The sequence below is a fragment of the Vigna umbellata genome, chromosome 5, assembly GCF_029865625.1.
Source record: "Vigna umbellata cultivar VRB3 chromosome 5, Vumbellata_1.0, whole genome shotgun sequence".
Lineage (NCBI taxonomy): Eukaryota > Viridiplantae > Streptophyta > Magnoliopsida > Fabales > Fabaceae > Vigna > Vigna umbellata.
The window spans coordinates 69,048,048-69,068,234 of NC_142169.1; the positions used below are offsets into that span (position 1 = coordinate 69,048,048).

The 20,187-nt window shown below is 31.9% G+C and overlaps 2 protein-coding genes across 2 annotated transcripts; both read left to right on the forward strand.

The window, feature by feature from the left end:
• Positions 1-414: 414 nt before the first annotated feature.
• On the forward strand, positions 415-5,915 carry LOC124831607 (Inositol monophosphatase family protein). The gene is made up of 9 exons (XM_047305652.2): positions 415-576; positions 663-759; positions 1,336-1,438; positions 2,051-2,262; positions 2,570-2,629; positions 2,907-3,283; positions 3,707-3,785; positions 3,863-3,913; positions 5,569-5,915. Exons 1-9 carry the CDS (start codon positions 476-478, stop codon positions 5,713-5,715), a joined length of 1,227 nt encoding a protein of 408 aa, XP_047161608.1. The 5' UTR covers positions 415-475; the 3' UTR covers positions 5,716-5,915.
• An 8,594-nt stretch (positions 5,916-14,509) lies between these two features.
• On the forward strand, positions 14,510-16,126 carry LOC124831606 (transcription factor MYB102-like). The gene is made up of 3 exons (XM_047305651.2): positions 14,510-14,747; positions 14,858-14,987; positions 15,092-16,126. The coding sequence occupies exons 1-3, from the start codon at positions 14,615-14,617 to the stop codon at positions 15,951-15,953; spliced, it is 1,125 nt and encodes a 374-aa protein (XP_047161607.1). The 5' UTR covers positions 14,510-14,614; the 3' UTR covers positions 15,954-16,126.
• Positions 16,127-20,187: the final 4,061 nt, after the last annotated feature.

Here is a 20,187-nt window from a genome sequence, read left to right on the forward strand (position 1 = left end):
TTTATTTTTTAAAGTTTAAGACCAAAATATATTCAATTTAATTTCACCTTAAATTCAAACATCGTACATATATTCAACCTGTTTATTATAATTAATAATGTTATGAACCTTAATTATTATAAGCCCTTGTTTAGATTATGTCCATATATGGCCATCAAAACTGTAATGACAGTTTTAAAAAGTTTTTTTTAAAGAAATATTCTTATAATTATTTTGACTATTAAGCTAATTATTTAATATATTTCTGTCTTTAAAAGTGTGAATGATATTTTATTTAAGTTGCTTGAATTTTACATTTTGAATTAAAATAAATAATAATTTACACCTCCAAAGGTTTTTAATTTATTATTTTTAAAGGCTAAAATAAAATATCTTATGCTTTGATAAAAAAAAAAAACAATTTATTTCCATTTTCATCACCAATTCATCCCCTTATCCACGTTTATCATCCGTCCCTCCTCAACGGCGAGAATCGATGGCAATGGATATCCTGCGTTCACAAGTCTCCGCCATCCCATTTTTTGACGCTGCCGCCACTCGCCGTCGTCGCTCTGCCACATTCAGCTTCAGCGTAAGGTATCTTCTGTTCTTCTCAAAACGACAAACTTTCATTTCCTCTGAAATCCTCCATTTGCCTCACTCCGATTTTTGCAATCCGTTAGGGCAACCCTTCCTCTCCCGCACCAAAATGCTAAGTACTACAAAGAACTTGAAGCTGCTGTTGACGTAGTCCAGAAGGCTTGCAATTTCACTCTCCATGTAATCTTCTGTGACTTACTTTTTGTGTGTACTTGCTGAATCATGAGAACCGATTCTGTCGAAAATAGATTTTATGTGCATTATTTATTTTTCATCAGTAAGCAGTCACATTGGTCCCTTCAACTATGCAAATGTTAAATATGTCTTAAGATATTTCTAAGATGGTAACTTTAACTTGTAAGGGGATATGTGAGTGTGCTTTAAGTATAAGTCAACCTTATAAAACTAATTTATAAGATGAGGTTTGTAGTTATGTATACTTATATATGTCTTATTTCTACTCTATGTCTCATCTCCAACAGATATCAAATAAGTCCATGAACTTAACTCTAAACTATTATTTAGTTCCTAAATATAAGTTGATATTATATTTTAGTCACACATTTTTTTAAAATTTGGATTAATTTGATTATCGATATATATTTTCTAGCACTCTCAATAATTTCCTTTAGTACAGGTACTAATATGATGTCCTACGACTAATATGATGTCCTACGAGATGAGAAATCAAATTGATTGTTTACTTTTTATAGCACTGAAGAATGCTATGTGATTTGTGTTGGTGGACTTCTGCAGGTGCAATCATCTTTGTTCTCAACTGATGGGAAGGTTATTGAGAAAAATGACCAGACTCCGGTGACTGTTGCAGATTTTGGAGTTCAGGCTCTCATAAGTTTGGGTATTAACTTTGTGTCCAGTGTAAAAAGTCATATTTCTGAGTTGTGATGCTGTATAATGAAACCACCGTGGCGTAAGTGTAACGAATTTTGATTAAAATGGTCTATTACAGTTCTACATAAATTGCTCTTTTATCTAGGGACATTACAACAATATGATGAACATCTTTTTCTAAAGGACTCAGCTCAGTAAAACTTGAAAAATGCCAATGAAATCTGATCGATGCTCATAATTTCTGGCCAATGTGATGTAGTATAAAAAAGCTGAGTACACGAACTAAATTTTTTCCTGATGTGTGCAAGGCCCATTGCACGCACAATGAGTGGATTTGCACGGAAACGAGGGCATTAGGAACAAGTTTTAGATAAACACTTTTTAAACAAGTTGAAGGTAATGTGCGATTTTTTCCGTTTGGAATACCATTAAAAACACAACGTGTGATCCATCAAAAGTGTATTTGTAAACACTAGTTTGCTGCAACATAGTTTTCTTGCATTCATGTAGTTAGCGTAGTATTATAATTAGCATGTAGCCTTGAAAATAATTTATCTGAAGTAATTATTTTAATGGTATTGAAATTTTTTTGTTTTATCATATGTGGTTATTCAAACAGAGTTAGATAAGTTGTTCCCTTCTATACCTTTGGTGGCCGAGGAGGACTCTGCTTTCTTGCGATCAAGAAATTTAGCAGGTACCGTGTTTGATGCAATAACTGCTACAGATAGCTCCACCTGTAAATCATTGACACAAGATGATGTACTAGAAGCAATTGATAGAGGAAGCAAGGAAGCTTTTATATTTGGACCAAAGCCAGCCACATATTGGGTGGGCAAATCTAAGCAGTTATATTAAATGCTGTGAAGTGATGCAGATATCTTCCTAAAAATTTGATCCATGACTTCATTTTTTATGTTGTTGTATGACACATTTGTTCACATTGTGTTCCTGAATATAAAAAAATGGTGGTAATTATTTTTTCTGTTTTATGAAAATTACATACTTTTACAAGTTGACTTCTGTTGGTCGCTGGGACCTTATCTATTTAAAGGTTGATATTGGAATTTTTATATATTTACTTCTCGTGTTTGATTTTTCCTATTATAACTTATGGTAAATTCATTGAATAATGCAGCTGCTTGACCCAATTGATGGCACGCGTGGTTTTCTAAAGGCTGGCAAAGCCTTTTATGTGGTAAGTTATAATGTAGGTTATACTGTTTGAGTTTCTTTTTGATAATGCATGAGAGACATATCCTATAGATTTCCATCTGGAATAGCCTTTTGTTGTAGAGTTAACCTTGTGATAGTGCTTGAATTGTGGTGCACATTGATCTCAGGTAACTGGTATAGATAAGCTGCATGTGTATATCTTTATATAAGGAATTTTTGTTGAGTGATATTTGGTTCAGTGTCTCATGTTTATCCAATTTTCATATTATCTTAACCCAACTAGTTTCCAAAATATACAGGTTGGTTTGGCTCTGGTGGTTGAGGGAGAGGTTGTCATTGGTGTTATGGGCTGTCCTACCTGGAAGGAAGATTTATCTGAGAAATCCTCTGCTGAGATTGACGAGGAGTGGGATTCTCTTAATGGATCAGGAACTGTAATGATTGCCCATAAAGGCTGTGGAACATGGAGGAAAAGTTTGAATAGCCAACTGAAATCACCTGATGTGTGGACCAGATGTTTTGTTGATGGGTCTGATGTAATACATAAAGCACGCTTTTGTATTTCAGACAGTGAAAAATGGGAAGCACTGCCACTGTCTCCTTTATTTAAGGCAGCAAGCGATGCTGATAACGTAGGCAGCAACCAAATCCATCTTTTGCGGGCATGTTGTGGAAGGTCTCAGCAATATTATCCATATACTTTTTACTTGATTACATGCAATCAAAACTTCTTTAACTATTGATGTTTCTATGCAGTAGTGATGCGTAGAGTAGCTGGTAAAATCTAAAGCAATTGTTAACTTGTGTTATTTCTTATTCTATTTTTACTGCTTAAATTTCGTGAGGTTTTTTTAAGTTAAATTTTTGCAGTGTGCTTTTGAAAGGAACTCTTTGTTAATATCTTATATCTGAGGGCTGAACAGAGGAGTTGTTGCTCTGATTAGTAATTACTAATTCATTTAACTGTGATTACTATATTGTAATTTGTTGATAGAATCATCTGATGGAGTTAAATTGGCAATATTTGTTAGATTTATTGATTTTTCACCCTTTCTTTGTTTCAATTGCCCATTTCTTGATTTGTTGTGGACCAATGCAGCTTATGCAAGTATTTGATGGTGGCCTCTGGCAGAGCATCTATTTTCATTCTTCGAGCAAAGCAGAAGCCCGTTATAATGGTATCCTATAAATTTTTAGGTTTGTAGCTGGTCGGATAATTTATTCAGTGATACATTTTTTATATGGTCTTGTGTAGGCCTGGGATCATGCAGCTGGCATTATATGCGTTCACGAAGCAGGGGGAAAGGTATTTCTTTTCCCTATCATTTTTGTTTGCTAAAATAAATGAAAAACATTTCTTAATATCATCATCGTATATGTTAGAGTGTCTTAGATGATCTATTAGGATTGATTTCCACATTTTCTTGTATGTTTCATCATTGTATTTTTTTTATCTGTTTTTCTTGATTCCCTTTAACTTTTAAATTTGAATCGCACTTTTATATTTTTTATATGCTTCTTTTTAAAACAGATGTAGATTAAGTTTAAAAAAATATTAAAAATCAAAACTTTGTTAATAGAAAAACTTTTTCATTGTGCTTCCATTTTTATTTTAATCAATTTCAACTTTCAGTCTTTGCACTTTTTAATGCTACAAATTAAATTTATATATGAATTTTGTCACCACTACTCAATATTTGAATCCCTCAGTGGTTGTGTGGGAATTTGTACAGGGATTGGGAGAGACCTAGACCTCTCAAAAGTCCTGGAGTGTTCATGCCTTTTTATTTATGCTTTGATTATGATTTCGGAATAGCATTATTAAGGATTTTTCGTCAGTGCGGTAGTTGTGTAAAAGGAAGTATGTGTATTCAAGTTTGAGAGAAAATAAGTTGCTATGAATAATAATTGAAATAAAAAAATTTGTGATTTTATGGAACAACTGGTGGGCAAGGTATGGAGTCGTGAAAAATGGGTGAGAAGTCAGAGTTGGAACTTAGTAAACTATCCCTCCTGCAATCCATCAATTATCCATCTATTTATATTTAAATTATATCATCCGCTCACACAATTATCCAAATCTTAATTCTTCAAGCTAATGAACCTAAATCACTAGTAGTCACAAGTCCTTGTAAATTTAAATTAAGTAATCAACTTTATAGATCAAAGATTTAAAATGTCTAATTAAGATTAACGTATCCTTAGTATTAGGTGATCTTTCCGGATTCCAAGTTTAAAGATGTCAATTATTAACTCCCAAAAGAATAAGTGCAAGGTGGTCAATCTCATACAAGCGTTATACGCAGAAAAAATATATAAAGGAATAAAAGCTGAAACTTTAACTAGGAAGTTACATAAGTTCTAGTTTAGCTACATCCAACTCAATGGATTTCTGTTAATTGCAACTCGTTTCATTAATGAAGGCAGCCTTCCTAGCTTCATATTCTTTCTCTCTGTCCTTTAACCTTTTCATTTATGCATGTAGGATGTGAGACTATAATAATTTCTTGCTCATTTATTTCCCTTTTAGACATGCAAGTTAAAGTCATGCATAATAATTTCTGCCAAATATTTACCCTGAGAACTATTACTACTCTAGATGATTGTTGTGCCCCGTATAAATGATGGCAGGTAATTTACATATATTTCCCTTTTCATCTAATTTAAAAGGCGTTCATTGGTATTTGATGCATGGCATTGTTGATTTCTTATTGAAAGAATTAATTATCTTATTGATAATGTGGTGTGGTGCTTGAACCCAGCCGTCGAACTCGAAATCTTTTACTCTTAATCTTATTACATTTTCCAGCTTTGGATTTTATGAAATGCCTTAAAAGTTATTTAGCAAATTTATAATTCACAGGCACTTGTATACGATTTTCATATTTTGACCCTTTAATGCATCACCTTTTCTCTATTTCTCATTTGATGATAATATTCAATTTTTTCAAATTTGATCAGGTAACAGACTGGAACGGCAGTGAAATAGATCTGGCAGCGGATCGTGATGGCCGGCGGATTATATATCCTTCCGACGGTATCCTTGTCACCAACGGCCATATACATAACCAGGTTTTGCAGATTATCTATCAGACTGCAGGAGTTTGATGTTTGGGGAATTGTTCATCCCAATTATTTCTGAAATGATTTATATGAAAATTGTACGTGTACTGATGTTGTTAGAATTTTTTACATTGATTTTTCGTAAAGCTGTGATAAATTTATTCATTTTTACAATAATTATTTTAAACCTCCTTGTAATTTTTTGTTGTTGATTAATGTATAAAATTTATATTTGACCCAGGATACTTTATTTTGACTATTGAATGTAATTGACTCAACAAATATATCAAGAATATGATCCAACAAAACTCATTTGATATTATTAATCTAAAGTAGTTAAATAATTAATATTTTAAAAGATATTGGTTAGTGTAATTATCATATATTAAGAAAATATGTGATTAAATTTTAGTAATTTAATTACGTTTTAATTTATTTTAATATCATATATCAATAAATATGTGATTAATCAGGTAAGATATTGGGTTATTCTTATTATTATACTAATTTAACATATTAAGTTATTATATTTATTAATATTATTAGTTTTTATAATAAATCCTATAGAATTGAAAAATCATATAAATACACAATATTTTATTAAGAAATATATATAGGATTTATAAAAAAAATATACATAGTTCTCTCATATAATTTTATTCATAAAGATCAATTTTTTTTTATTGATTTAAAAAGGTCGAATATTTTTTTTTCAGAAATTGTCAGAACCAAGTGGAAGACAGGTGGTTATAGAGAGTGGACGATCGGATTTTTGAGGGAATATATAAGCTAAAATTTCAAAAGCCGATTCCACTTTCTGCATACAATCTTCTCCTCCAAACCTTCTGAACTCGTTTCTCCTCCTTCTCTCTAACTTCTCTTTAAAATTATCATCTTTTCCTCCATTAAATCTCACGTTTTCTTCCATCTGATCATCCATCAGAGTGTATGTAAGGTTGTTGGTGGCAAGGATCCTCCTTTTAACCGATCATTTAGTGGTTTGAACTGGTAGGTCTTCCTGATTCTAATAAAGTCTAGTTTGGGGCACATGCAAACCAAGTTTCTGTTGTATGTGTTTATCTTCTTCTTTTAAGGTTCTGATCACGTTTCTGGTCTTTTGGTCGTGGTGCAAAGTTTGTATTGTGAGCGATCGGTCTGTTAAGAGGTAAGGGAAGCTATTAAATTTAATTATGCATGTGATGATTTTGTGTATGTATGGAATGAATTGATTCATGATTTGTATATGAGTGTATGAAATGCATGTTTCTGGGTTTTGGGTGGTTCTGTATAAGTCTATAAGGATTCTGCAAAATTATGTAGAATAGTTGAGTGTTCGGTCTCAACCGTTCGGTTATGGTCAGGGAATAAGTTATTAATAGAGTTAGCATTTTAGCCTTACCAGAGTATAATCGTTCGGTTTATAGGAAGTGATTAATATATCACGTGTTGATGGTTATATACCTTTATAATCAGTCTTATTGGATTAGGTATTTTAGTTTGTGATAGCTCATATATTATTATTAGTAGACTTCGTACTTAGACTAGGCTTAAATTACGTTCGTTTATGATCAGATACAAGTTTATGGGTATTTCCGCTAAAATGTCTTAACGTTCGGTTTTGTAAAATAAGTAAAATACCGTTCGGTCTTACACCAAGGATCAGTAGTTATAAGTGTTCGATATAAGCTCTAAGCGTTCGGTTTTGTCAAATAGTGAAATATCGTTCGTTCTTGTTTTGAGTATAGTAGATATCGTTCGTTATTACTTTGAGGATATTGAAATATCGTTCGTTCGAGTATTGATGATAGTTAAATATGGTTCGGTCTTATATTAAGTATTTGGTTTAATTAGAGTGTTCTATTCTTAAGCTGTGTTCGGCTCATGTCAAAGTCATATCTATTAAATAAACGTTCGATTATATTCGTCTGTTGTTTAGATCCTTTCCGTTTGTTGGTAACTAAGGGTGGTGTTATTTGAGCGTTCGATCTTCTTATGTGAAATGTTGTTTGATCTTTCAATGCTGATGTTATGGCTTGGTGCTGGTTGTTTATTACAGCAATGATCTATTATGTATGGGAAATATTATTGGTATTCAAGCAAAAGTTTATGTTTCAAGTAATGTGGAAGAGAATTCCGGGGAGGAATGCCTCAGTGTAAGGATAATGTGGTGGTAAAATATGAATACGGATAGTGAAATTCACGGAGTTCATCCTGATATTCTGATGATTACCAGTTCTCAAGTAGAGATGAGTAAGTCATTGTGTGAGAATGGCGGGAGGCCTAGCCCATAGGTTCTTGGGTGAGTTATAACGGACTAACCTCGGGTGGCAGCTGATGGTTTTCCAGTTACTCCACCACCCGAGTGCACGAACGACTTCAAGCTACGTATTCATACAATCCGGATGGTCAAGTCAAGTGTCAGTCGTACGTGAATTATGATATTCAAGTTATGTGTGATATCTACGTTGGTTCTTGTATGCTATAGCGTTCGGTCTGTAATGATTTGTAGTTTTATTTCACGTACGAATGTATGCTTAATTGAATTATAGTAGCTTACCCTTATTTTATGTTTTTATCCACGTTTTCGTTCAGTTTTCTATTGTAATGATCATCCTTGTTGGATGTGAGCAGAAGGGAAAGGGCTCACGTTGGAATAGGAGCTGGACGGTGAGACTCCTGCTGAATAGGAGATGACCGTTCGGTCATATAGTATAAATAGTTTTAGTGAAACGACCGTTCACTATTTTGTTCTGTAAATATAATCGTTCGGTTATATAATGAACGTTCGATAGTAGTATAGGAAGCTCTTGTAAAGTTCGAAAAATTTTATGGTTATTTTTGTAATAACTGTAAGTTTGACTTTAATATTGTAGTAACTGTTCTATTATATTATTAAATGTTAACACCTGTATATAGTTGTGTGCTATATTTCTGGAATGTTACATAAAGAAATGATGTATTCTGATAATATATTAGTGGTATACTTTTAGGATTATTGTAAGGAAATTAATAAAAAATATATGAGGAAAATTTTGGCTAAAAAAATATATTTTTTTATGTTTATCTATTATGATTCATCTCTCTTTGAAATTTTACTTAGAAAATCTTCAACAATTTTTTTTATTAAAAAACTCCTATGCACTAACTAACAATACGGTTGATAATAGTATTAACACGTCAAATCTCAGTAATAACAACTATGTTACCTCAAAGTATGATTTTTAACTCGAAAAAATCATTGAATAAGTCCAATATGTCGTCCAAATAAATAAAAAAGTTAGCTTTCAGAAAAATTGATAAAGAAAAATCAGAAAACCAGCAAAAAAAGTTGACAAAAGAACACAATCCATTTGTCTATGATTGAGATATACTCACAGTAAAAAAATCTATACTATATATAATTTTCTTTCAATTTTATATGTAAATTTGTTATTGTATTATTATATTTGATCTAGATAGTTGTGTATGTCTTAAAAATCAAAAGTTCATAAGTTAGTGCTTTATTTTTAGTTTAGTGTTTATAAAAGCACAGTATTATATTTGTATACGATTTAGTTATAGTTATTACTTTTAATTATTTTATTAATATTCGTTCGATCACGATTAAATTATTTAATCTTGTATATCAATATATTAACTAGTTATCACTTACTTAAATCTTCTGGTTTCCACCCCAAAATTGACCAGAAGTGTTTTACCTAAGCATTGCAATGCTTTATATGCACCTAACCAAGGATGTTACCTATATAGAATACAAACTGTGCTATTTATTACCTATATATAGTATACATGTTTGACCAGAAGGGATGAATGAGCTACGTACAATTTTCTTTCAAAATCTGTGGCGTTGAGTTAAAGTGTAGTGTCATTTCACTTGTTAGACATGAAAGATTTGTAGATACTTATATATAAAATTGAATATAGAACTAAACATTATTAACAGTGAAATAACATATTATTATAATAAATTATATTTATTATTATGATATTATATTAAAAAATCAATTTTAAATTTAACTTAATTCTATAAAATTGATATTAAAAATGAAGTTTTTACATATTTTTTACATACTATAAATTAGTATCATATTTAGTGGACGTAAAAACTTTCTAACAATTATTTTATCTTCAAGCATTCACTAATGCTACCTATTTCACTAATGTAGAAGCTTTCATATATTAAAAACCCTAATCCATGCAGGAAAGTTCTGGAGCTTCATCCAGGTGTTATTTATTATAAACTGAAGTAGCAATCTAGCATGCTACCATTTTCTCACCACTGCTTATCTTCTGCCACGTCAACCACACACTAACGTTGTTGGATTCAATTTAACGGTAGGGGCCTAATTGTTGTAATTTTCACAAAATTAGGACCCAATTGAGAAAACAAAAAAGAACAGGATAAAATTAAGATTCTCTTTCAAAATAAGGACCTCCTGAATGATTAAACCTAAATTGAAGTAGCAATCTAGCATACTACCATTTTCTCACCACTGCCTGCTTATCTTCTGCCAATCATATTCCATCCTAATCAATTATTTAAGAACCTCCTAGCTTCCTATGCTAATTAAAAAATCTTACTCATTACCTTAAAATATTAGTGCTACCTATTTATTTGCGCAAGCTTCGGATCTCGTATCTGCAAATAATGCCTTTCAAACCAAGAAATAATTATCAAAGTTTGTTGAAGCTATTGAACAGCTCATAACAAATAATTAGCAAATTCTCAGACAGCAGTCACCAAATTTCTGTACACGAATACTTCTTCTCTACACGTGGACACCTTCTTGCGGATCCTCAAATTAAATAACCATATATGTCTATGCGTGCCACAAATAGGGAACCATATAAATTTGATGCGTTTAATAATAAACTATGCGATGATTTCGTTGCATGTCGTGAAGCACGAAAACTTGATCGACGTATCATAATCTTTTGTAGATTGCAGAGAAGTTAGGTTTGAATTAATAAACATATGCATAGTTTAGCAATGGCTCCCACACTGTGAGATTTTTAAGAATAGTTTAATACGAAAGTTTGAACATTTTCTCAACTGTTGCCAAAAAGAGAAGCGTTAGGTTTAAAAAAATGGTGGCTGTGTGATTGGAGAAATGTTAAAGAAAACATAAAGGGAAACAAATGATGGGAGAAAATCTGAGTGGAAGATTAAATTAACGTTTGACTTTGTAGCTTGTTCGCATTAGGCAGAGTTGGGTGAGACCAAAGTAACCAATGGTAATTTCACACCTTACAATCTTTTCCATTCATGCATCTTGAAAACTATGACTAAAAACAAAACTATCAATATCTATCTCACCATTTTGTTCATCGTCATTTTTCTTTCCAGCAAACATGTACGAACAACATCAATTTTATATATATTTAACGTGTATTAGGTGAAAGAGGAGAATGTGATGAAAAGAGTAAACATGCTGCCCATATTAAAAATATTGTTAACATATGATTGAAATTTTCTCACATTTTCTACAATAATTTTTTTAATATTCATTAATTTTCTCACATTTTCTACAATAATTACAATATTCATTAATTTTATGATTTTCATTTAAAAAAAATTCTATTACTTGATACCGACACTTATAAAATAAACCTTATATCTATTTATAAGATAATCAACCTTATCTCATAAAATTCATGGCATGTAAATAGACGAGGGACATAATATTTTAACAATATTTTTTAATAATTTTTTAATAACAGATTAAATTATATGTCATTATTTTATTAATTTATATATTTGAAATTAATCAATCATATATTATTACATAATTTATTATTAAAAAAAATTATCAAAAAAATTTGTCAAAAAAATTGTTAAAAAAGACATTTTCTTATATTAAATTTTGTGCTGAGGGATGTGTTTCCACTTACGGAAATTTGATCTCATATTTCTTTGACGACACTGTTACCAAATCTTACGTCACTTGCCTCAATCATTAGATAAACAACTTTTGCAAACTGTTTTGTTTTAAGCCACTGAGAGAGTGAGTAATTTGGAGTTATTTTACCATTATCATTCCAATTTCTTTTTGATGTCATTAGTAAACTTATAATACAGTGTCTTTTAAATTTTTATTATTTATTTGGAATAGTAGAAATGTAAGTTTTTTATATTATAAAATCAACATAAATTTTAAGATTGAAATTAAAATAATCTTTTGAGGGACTCAAAACTCTATTTAAAAAACCATGACCGTTTTGCTAAATCTGTTAAATAGACTTTTTTTTTAAAAAAAAGGTAAAGGTCTTTTCTTTTTCACTTGCAGAGTTTTATTGTATGTTTCAACATAGGGAACTCTTGAACTCTTTGTTCGTGAATGGTAGTTGTCTCTTGTCAAGGAGATTCAATACAATAATAATAATAATAATAATAAAATATTAAACTTTAGCCAATCGTAGGTTTACGTCCCACACATATATTCGATAGAGATAATAACTTTCTTTATAATTTATTTATACGGACTCAAATATATTTTGCAAATATTTCAAACATTTTAAGAATATTTCATAAATATTTATTCTTTTCGATTAAACAAAAGTTGTATTTGTAAAGGATACTTTGATGTTCAAATCAATCAAATACATCATATTTATATTACGTTTATGGGCTTTTTACTTAGATAGATTTGATCCAAGTGATTAATTACCTTGATTTGATTAATTTATATGCTTAATTATATCTTTATATACTTTTAAACTAACCAACTCAGTCAACATTTTTTAGTTACTGATTATGATTGCTGATATGTATTCTACCAAATTGTCTTGATGCAAGACTATATATAAGAATCGAGTACATTTAAACACAGATGATGAAAATATATTTAAAAGAGTAAAGAATTTTGGTCAGCCAACATATATTTGACCAAACTTTTTTATCTTATGATATCATAAAAACTTACTACATCTAGGGCCTTAAATATCTTTTATCACATATAGTACAAATTTTTTTAAGACATCTTTCCAACTTACCCTATAAAATAAATGCAATAATATGATATAGGAGATGCATATTAACGAATTGATACTTTTCTTGCGTTTTTTTAAATCATAATCAATAATTGAGCTATAATAGTTATAGTCTTGTTGGGATGAAAAATGCAGCTACTGTCAAAGATGACCTCTCTTATCATAAAAAAGTAAGCTTTGCATGTGACCTAAACAGCTTCAGCAGCTGAGAAACTGAAATGAATTGAAATTAGTAGTTTGGATTAGAAAGAGTGCCACTACCATAAACAGAAGTCAATAAACTTTTCAAAGTTCACTTTGACAACAAAGGAGAAAATAAGCAAATTAATAGTGTTCTTCACCCGATTTTCTTACAATTGATCACCAAATAAATAAATAAATAAAATCTTAAATATGATTTTCAGAGGGAACCGTATCAGAACGATGACGTATTACGGAGGGTGGGTGATAAGAGGTGTAATATATATATATAATAAAAACAGAAGAAAATAATAAAAGAAGTTGCTTTTCCAGAATAATTTAAAATAATAAAATAGCTCTTATCCCATATCATGCCTAATAAATGTTTGGGAGGAGTATATAGTATTTTAAATTAAGGCAACACCGAACTCTATTATTGCCACGGTGTCTATTAAATGCTCATCCTCAACCTTCTTTGCATTTATTATGTCCACACATTTAAGATGCTGATTATAACAGTACATGTTTCATCAAATTACTTTCATTTTTATTTCTCCTTTTTTTTTTAATTTTTAATAAGTTTTTTGAGATATTGTTGTCTGAGAATTATAACTATAAGACTATATATATGTCAAAACTTTTCAATCTATTTAATGAATAATTGTTTTAAATTCAAACATATGTTCATGAAAGGCACGATGCAATGAAAGCGAGTGAGATATATGCGTATTTCTCGTATTTGTAATAACTTCCACTTCACATAATAATATTTTACCAATTTTTTTAAAATTGCATAAACAAAAAAAATAAAATAAGCTTATTTTATCAAAACACGTTTTTTTTTTTAAATAAAGAGAAATAAACCGACCCATATTATGTGATAACAAAAAAAAAAGATGAATTTTATAGAGAGAAGAAGTTGCACAAAGAGCAAATAAGCACTTTAGCCAATGATATAGAAGTAAGTGATGCAGGTCATGGTTTGCAGCTAGAGGTGAAAATGGTGAATAGAAAACCAATTAATATGTATGTGTGTATGTGTTTTCCAGATAAGCTAAGCATAGCATTCAACATAAAAGGCTTGCTTCAGGGAAAAGGAAGAAAAGAAAAGGTATGTGTATGCATGGATAAAACAACAAAACCAACGCCGTCTACTCCTGAACTGTAATAATACAGACACAAAGAGAGAGAGAGAGACACGTGGCGTCTCCTTTTCATTACAGCTAATATCAATCCAGAAACTTTCGGGAGTCACACTCCCGGAAAATCATATGCCTTCACACTTCACTCAATCTTAATCTTAATCACTTTTTTAATACAATTTTACATTCACAAACACACAAATCTGTTTACTTTCTTCCTTGTCATTTCATGCTAATCCAGTTTAAATTATAGTATAAGTAAGAAGTTGACGTAATTAAACTCCAACTTCAACCTCAAACCTACGTAGAAATAGATTAACGTAGTGATATAATCGGAATGGTTTTTTCTGTAATAACATTAAGAATAGGGAAAAGAAATTCATAGATTAGATGAGACACGTAGCCAATGCCCAGAGGGATAACAGGAGGACGGCACCGAATCAATTTGACTTCCCTTGTTTCTTAATCTTCACTTTCTTTCTATTTATACCACAAAACTACTACTACGTCCCACTACGGACCCTACTATCATAACTCTGTTTTTTCCTCCCTCTCTCTTTCCCTATTCTCTCACGTCTCATATATTTCCTCCTCTGTCTCTCGTCGTCACCTTCAACCATTCACCTTCTAAAATGGGGAGATCACCTTGTTGCGAAAAGAATGGCCTCAAGAAAGGACCATGGACCTCTGAGGAGGATCAGAAACTCCTTGATTACATTCAGAAACATGGATATGGCAACTGGAGGACACTCCCAAAGAATGCTGGTATCTCACCGAATTAAACAAAATAAAAAAACTGCATTTAAATAAATGTTTTTTTTTTAATTTAATTATGTGAGTTTCAACTGACGAGTTTGGTGTTATTTATTGAATAGGGTTGCAGAGATGTGGAAAGAGTTGCCGTCTTCGTTGGACAAACTATCTCCGACCAGACATAAAGCGAGGTCGGTTTTCGTTTGAGGAGGAAGAGACCATAATTCAGCTACATAGCATTCTTGGCAACAAGTCAGTTCTTGTCTCTTCTCTGAGTTTTTACTCAAAATTATTTAATAAGAGACAAACAACGCTTACTGTTCCTTAAATATTTTATAACGTTTCTTATTGTGTAGGTGGTCTGCAATTGCTTCTCGCTTACCCGGAAGAACAGACAATGAAATCAAGAACTATTGGAACACACACATTAGAAAAAGGCTTCTGAGGATGGGAATCGACCCTGTCACACACAGTCCTCGACTTGATCTATTGGACATCTCTTCCATTCTAAACGCATCTTTCTACGGTTCATCACAAATGCTCCTTGGCATGCAGCCTTCTATGGTGAACCCCGAGCTTTTAAGGTTGGCTTCTTCACTCTTCTCCTCCTCACAGCAACACAAACACCTTGAAATCTGTGCTCCAAAGGGTCAACAGAACCAGCTTTGCGATCCACAGGTTCAGAATCATGTTCCACACTTGGCACAATTTCAAGATCCAGTTCAAGAGGTGCCTGCATGCAGCACCCCCGTGTTCGGCACCCCTTGTGTTTCATTGCCTCTCTCTCAACCACAGTTGGTTGAGCCCCATAATGTGGACCCGTATCCATCATCAAGTTTCACAGACTTCACTTACCAACAACATTCCCATGATGATCAGATAATAAGTGATTGGCACAAAGATGGGGTTGCTTTAAGCACTTTAACAGATGACTATGTCCCTCAATTATCAAGCTATAATTATTATAGTTGTGATGCTCAAGATCTCGTGTATCCTCCCTTGTCCGAACCTTCAACTTTCCATTCCAATAACAGCCATCAGAACTTCAGCTTCGCTTCAGTTCTATCCACGCCTTCGTCAAGCCCCACACCCTTAAATTCAAACTCCACGATCATCAACGGGAGCAACACAGAAGACGAGAGAGACCAGAGCTATGACAGTGGCAGCATGTTGAAATTTGAAATCCCAGATATTTTAGATGTGAATGAGTTCATGTAATGTGATCAGATACACAGATCATCAGCGATTAATTAAATCAGCCAAAAAGTTGATTGATTTTATCACATGCCCCCCAAATTGTTTTTCTGGGATACCTTGATACGGATCCGTGGTGTTGATCCCTGTAACATTTTCCTAATTTTTATTATTGATTGACTGTTTAAATTTCTTAATTGATCTAGCTTTGACTTTATTAGCAAGTACCAACGTCATATCTATTTTTTAAGTTATATGGAGTTTCTATTATTGCTATGGTATGCATGTCAGCTTTCCCTCTATAGATTAGATGTTACTTTAAGAAAAAAGTGCTGAATTAAAAACAACCATATCACTCCAACACTTCAGCAAGCAGATACTATACAATAGCCAGAAGAGCCAAAACACTAAGACTGTACATGTCTTTTTTCAGCTGCATGCTTAACATAATATTCAATATTCTTTGGGTAGAGCAACTTCTCGTAAACAAAATATTAGCACTATCACATTTTGTATACAAACTTTACTTTTCAATCGTATGCTGAGTGTTTGTGATGCTTACAGAAATATAAATAATAAAGAAAAAAGAATTGCAGTGAGAGGAAATCTTTGGGAAGGAAAGACTGAGGAGGAAGGGAAAATTAGGTTTCAGATATCCCGACAGTGAGTCCAAGATTCTGGCGAGGTGACCGGAGACGGCACGCCGGAACACGTGCGAATGACACGTGTCCCGGACACCTGTAATGGATAAGTAATAGTATGATTTGCATGGGGCTATGGTATGGGTAATTGGAGCTCAGGAAGCATTGACTTATAAACAAATGGGGCACGTGTCGTGCGACGTCGGTGACACCGCAACATGCGGGGCCCACGATGTTGCTTTTTTCGTTTGAAATCACAAGCCGTGCCTCTTGTGCTGTGTCTTTTTTGTTTTAGTATTAATATTTTATGAGAGCGCTACCATTAATAATTATTGGTTTACTGTTCACTACTATTAATTGCTTCAGCATTTGAGACACGTGGGTTCAATAATGAAGGAGGCCAGCGGTTCAAGTTTCGCTGAACCGGTTATTTGCTTTGAACCGAGAACGCCGTTACTAAACTGAAGTGGGTTGCGTGCAATAATGTGGTGATGATTGAGTTGAAAAGGTACGCTGCTGTTGCCGATTGGCATGGCAAAACCAATCAATTTAAAGTTTAATAAATTAAAAAATTTGATATAATATAGATAAAAGGTTGAAACCGAATATTTCAATTTTAATCAAAAAGTGAAAAGAAAACTCGGAAAACTAAGTCTTTAAACATTTTACTTTTATAGCTTATCTTTGGTTATTTTTCCTTAATATCACTATTTTAGTCAAATAAATTGAAATAATTTAGACAAACTATTAAATACTTAGAGAGAGAGGAATGGAGCAAACTATTAAACTTACTACATTCGTACTCAATAATAATTTAACATAAATTACAAATTAAAACCATTTCACACAGTTAAATTGCGTACTCACCTATTATTATATGTTTTATCAACCAACGTAGATAAGAGGCCAAATACATGTAATTTTGTTTGACTGTAAATATTTAGATTCATAGTAAAATTAAATATTAACTTAAGCAATTCACTCAGCTTCATATTGTCTAAAATAAATTAAATAACAACTAACTAAGGAAATTAATTTAACGGAAAAAAGACAAGTAATGCTATTGTTGAATTGATATTTTTAAATTTAAATTTAAAGAAGAAGAAAAAATCTTATTGAATGAAGAATCTCATTAATAACCTACGATTATTATAATAAATATGTCCAAATCTTAATACTAATAATAACTGTGATTATTATTATTAAATAGATTAAAGACACCCAATACAAAATAACAGCTAAAAAGATTAAAAACAAAGAGGGGGACATTTAAGAGAAGACAAAACCAAGGAGAAGCTAAAGCAAATTACTAAAGCATTTATATACTTGAGCCAATAATATTTGTTTCAGCTTATTTATACTGAATTTTAATTATTTGATGCATGGAATTAAAGATAATAAATTCCTTTTTTTTAGTGTTCGAGAAAGTACAATCTAGAAAGAAAAAGAGGCAGATATATTTGCTTTTATATAAATAATTATGTAAATAAATAAAAAGTAAGACCGAGAAATAAGAACTAAATGTAATCATACACGAAAGTTGTATCAAAAGTCCTAAAAGCATGAAGTGTCTATCTTCCTTCATCATATGACATGGAAATTACTTCTAAAGTCTGTTATCAAGAATTGAGCTGTCGGAAGCAAATGAGGGTTGTACAGGTGTTAGGTAAATGACTTCTCCTGCGCAGCCCAGATTTCTGAATTACGTGTATTCGAAAACAATCGTTTATGTAGAAAGTACGATCCATATATATTTGAACTGCACGTGCCTTTTTTCATCAAAGCTTATTAACAGAACTACTCAGAAGCAAACAAAAAACTGGTCCTACTCCACATTTTATCTTCTTCATATACTCAACTTTTCATGTCCTTTTGTGTTTCGAATCCTCAACATTGACCCGTCTCTATGTAACTGGGAATTGCCTGTACATGGTTTCTGCCACATGTTCTAATATTCCCTCACAATGCTCACAATCAGCTCCTACATTTCTCTCTTCTCACAACTTTTTGCTTTAAAACACACAAAAAGTAATGTCAAATTTTCCTTGCTATCGGTTTGAGCGTTCAACAAAAATAAAGTCAAATTATATATAGTATATTAATAAAGGAAAAAAACATATTTTATTGTTTTGGTTAAGCGAACTAGTAAAAATTTGAATCTATATTGCAATATTTATTAGATGAGGGAGTAATCTTCACAACGTTCTTCTTCACATAAGAGTTATAACTTTTTTTAGAAGACATTAAAATTTATCTTTCATTTCTGTCACAGTGAGAAATAGAGATGATGAGATAAAGGGTTTTACGAAATCAGTGGTAGACATCATATGCTTATTAGATAAATACAAGGGAAGATTACTCCCTTGAAAAACTGTGTCTAAAAGAAGTGGAAAATTTGCAACTACCTGGTAATGTAATTAATGTGGAAGACTCAATCATTTAGACCTGATAGAACCACGGATCATTATGGCATTCTGTAAAAACAGATGCATTATTAGTAGTATCATTCATCACATCATATTGGGTGGCTCGGATGACTATCGAAGCAGGAAAGTTGGACATTTTTTGGTCAACGCCAAGCTTTCGACCACATACTACCGAAGCATAATTTTGCATTTATATAGGCTTGGTAAGCTGCTAAGTCACCATCTTAATTTGTTTATCTTAGATGATAGCTTTCTTTGTCTCACTCGTTGATAATGAAGGTTCATATATAACTTTGGGTTACTGATTGCATTCTTGAAAGCACATGCCCTTGTTTTCCCGTACGCATGTAACATGTTCGTCAGGTTTACGTCACAGAAAAATGATTGACTTTGTAGACAACCAGGTGTGTGTGCATACGAAGTGGCATTTTGTCGTTAAGAAAACGGGTTCAGAACAATAGAGACATGCATGTCCATCTGTTTTAGATTATTAAGGAAAGGATATTGGTTGTTATGGCCTAGTCTTTGACTCCAACCTATGTATTTGCCACTGTGACTCTCGCTTTCTGTCTCGACCGACCAAAGAAAAACTGTTTCCAACTTCAAAGTTTTTGAATAAGTAAACACTTAAAGTGGATCCATGTCTTATTGTCATCGCTTCGCTTCACTTCCCTTTTCTTCTTTTTTTCTTATCTCTATCTTTTCTCAATGTCTGTTTCTTCATTCCCAGTTTCAGATGATCACAACACTACATATATAAGGACTGATTCATAAGCACAAAAATATCATTTGCACCCAACAAGGGCCAGATTTCTCTTGTTTTATTAGGTTATATTGACTAGTTCTATTCTAATTTTGTATATAAGATCTTTGGCCCTCTAATTATATGATTTAAATCATGTTTTTAATGTTATTAAGTTTGTCTTATTTCATGAATATGTGCAACATTTATCAACCTATATTCAAAATTTGTTTTTTACTTTTTATATTTAATGATAACAAGATATGTTTAATTTCTACAAGTGTTAAAAAGAGAATTTCTGCATGTTAAAATATAGATGAAAACTAAACTTAAAACTGCATTATTTGAGCCCTTTAATTACTCTGAATTTGCTTTAACTTTCTCGGGTTGAACTTTTGCAACGTCTATCCATTTCCTTTGAAATATTCAGACTTATCTTTTAATGTCGG

Excerpts from the sequence above, each read along its gene's own strand:
- LOC124831607 (XM_047305652.2), top strand. The coding sequence starts at position 476 with ATGGCAATGGATATCCTGCGTTCACAAGTCTCCGCCATCCCATTTTTT. Across the intron at positions 760-1,335 it reads CTTGCAATTTCACTCTCCAT|GTGCAATCATCTTTGTTCTC; the intron begins GTAATCTTCTGT and ends GGACTTCTGCAG. Across the intron at positions 2,630-2,906 it reads CTGGCAAAGCCTTTTATGTG|GTTGGTTTGGCTCTGGTGGT; the intron begins GTAAGTTATAAT and ends CAAAATATACAG.
- LOC124831606 (XM_047305651.2), top strand. The coding sequence starts at position 14,615 with ATGGGGAGATCACCTTGTTGCGAAAAGAATGGCCTCAAGAAAGGACCA. Across the intron at positions 14,748-14,857 it reads GACACTCCCAAAGAATGCTG|GGTTGCAGAGATGTGGAAAG; the intron begins GTATCTCACCGA and ends TTTATTGAATAG. Across the intron at positions 14,988-15,091 it reads CATAGCATTCTTGGCAACAA|GTGGTCTGCAATTGCTTCTC; the intron begins GTCAGTTCTTGT and ends CTTATTGTGTAG.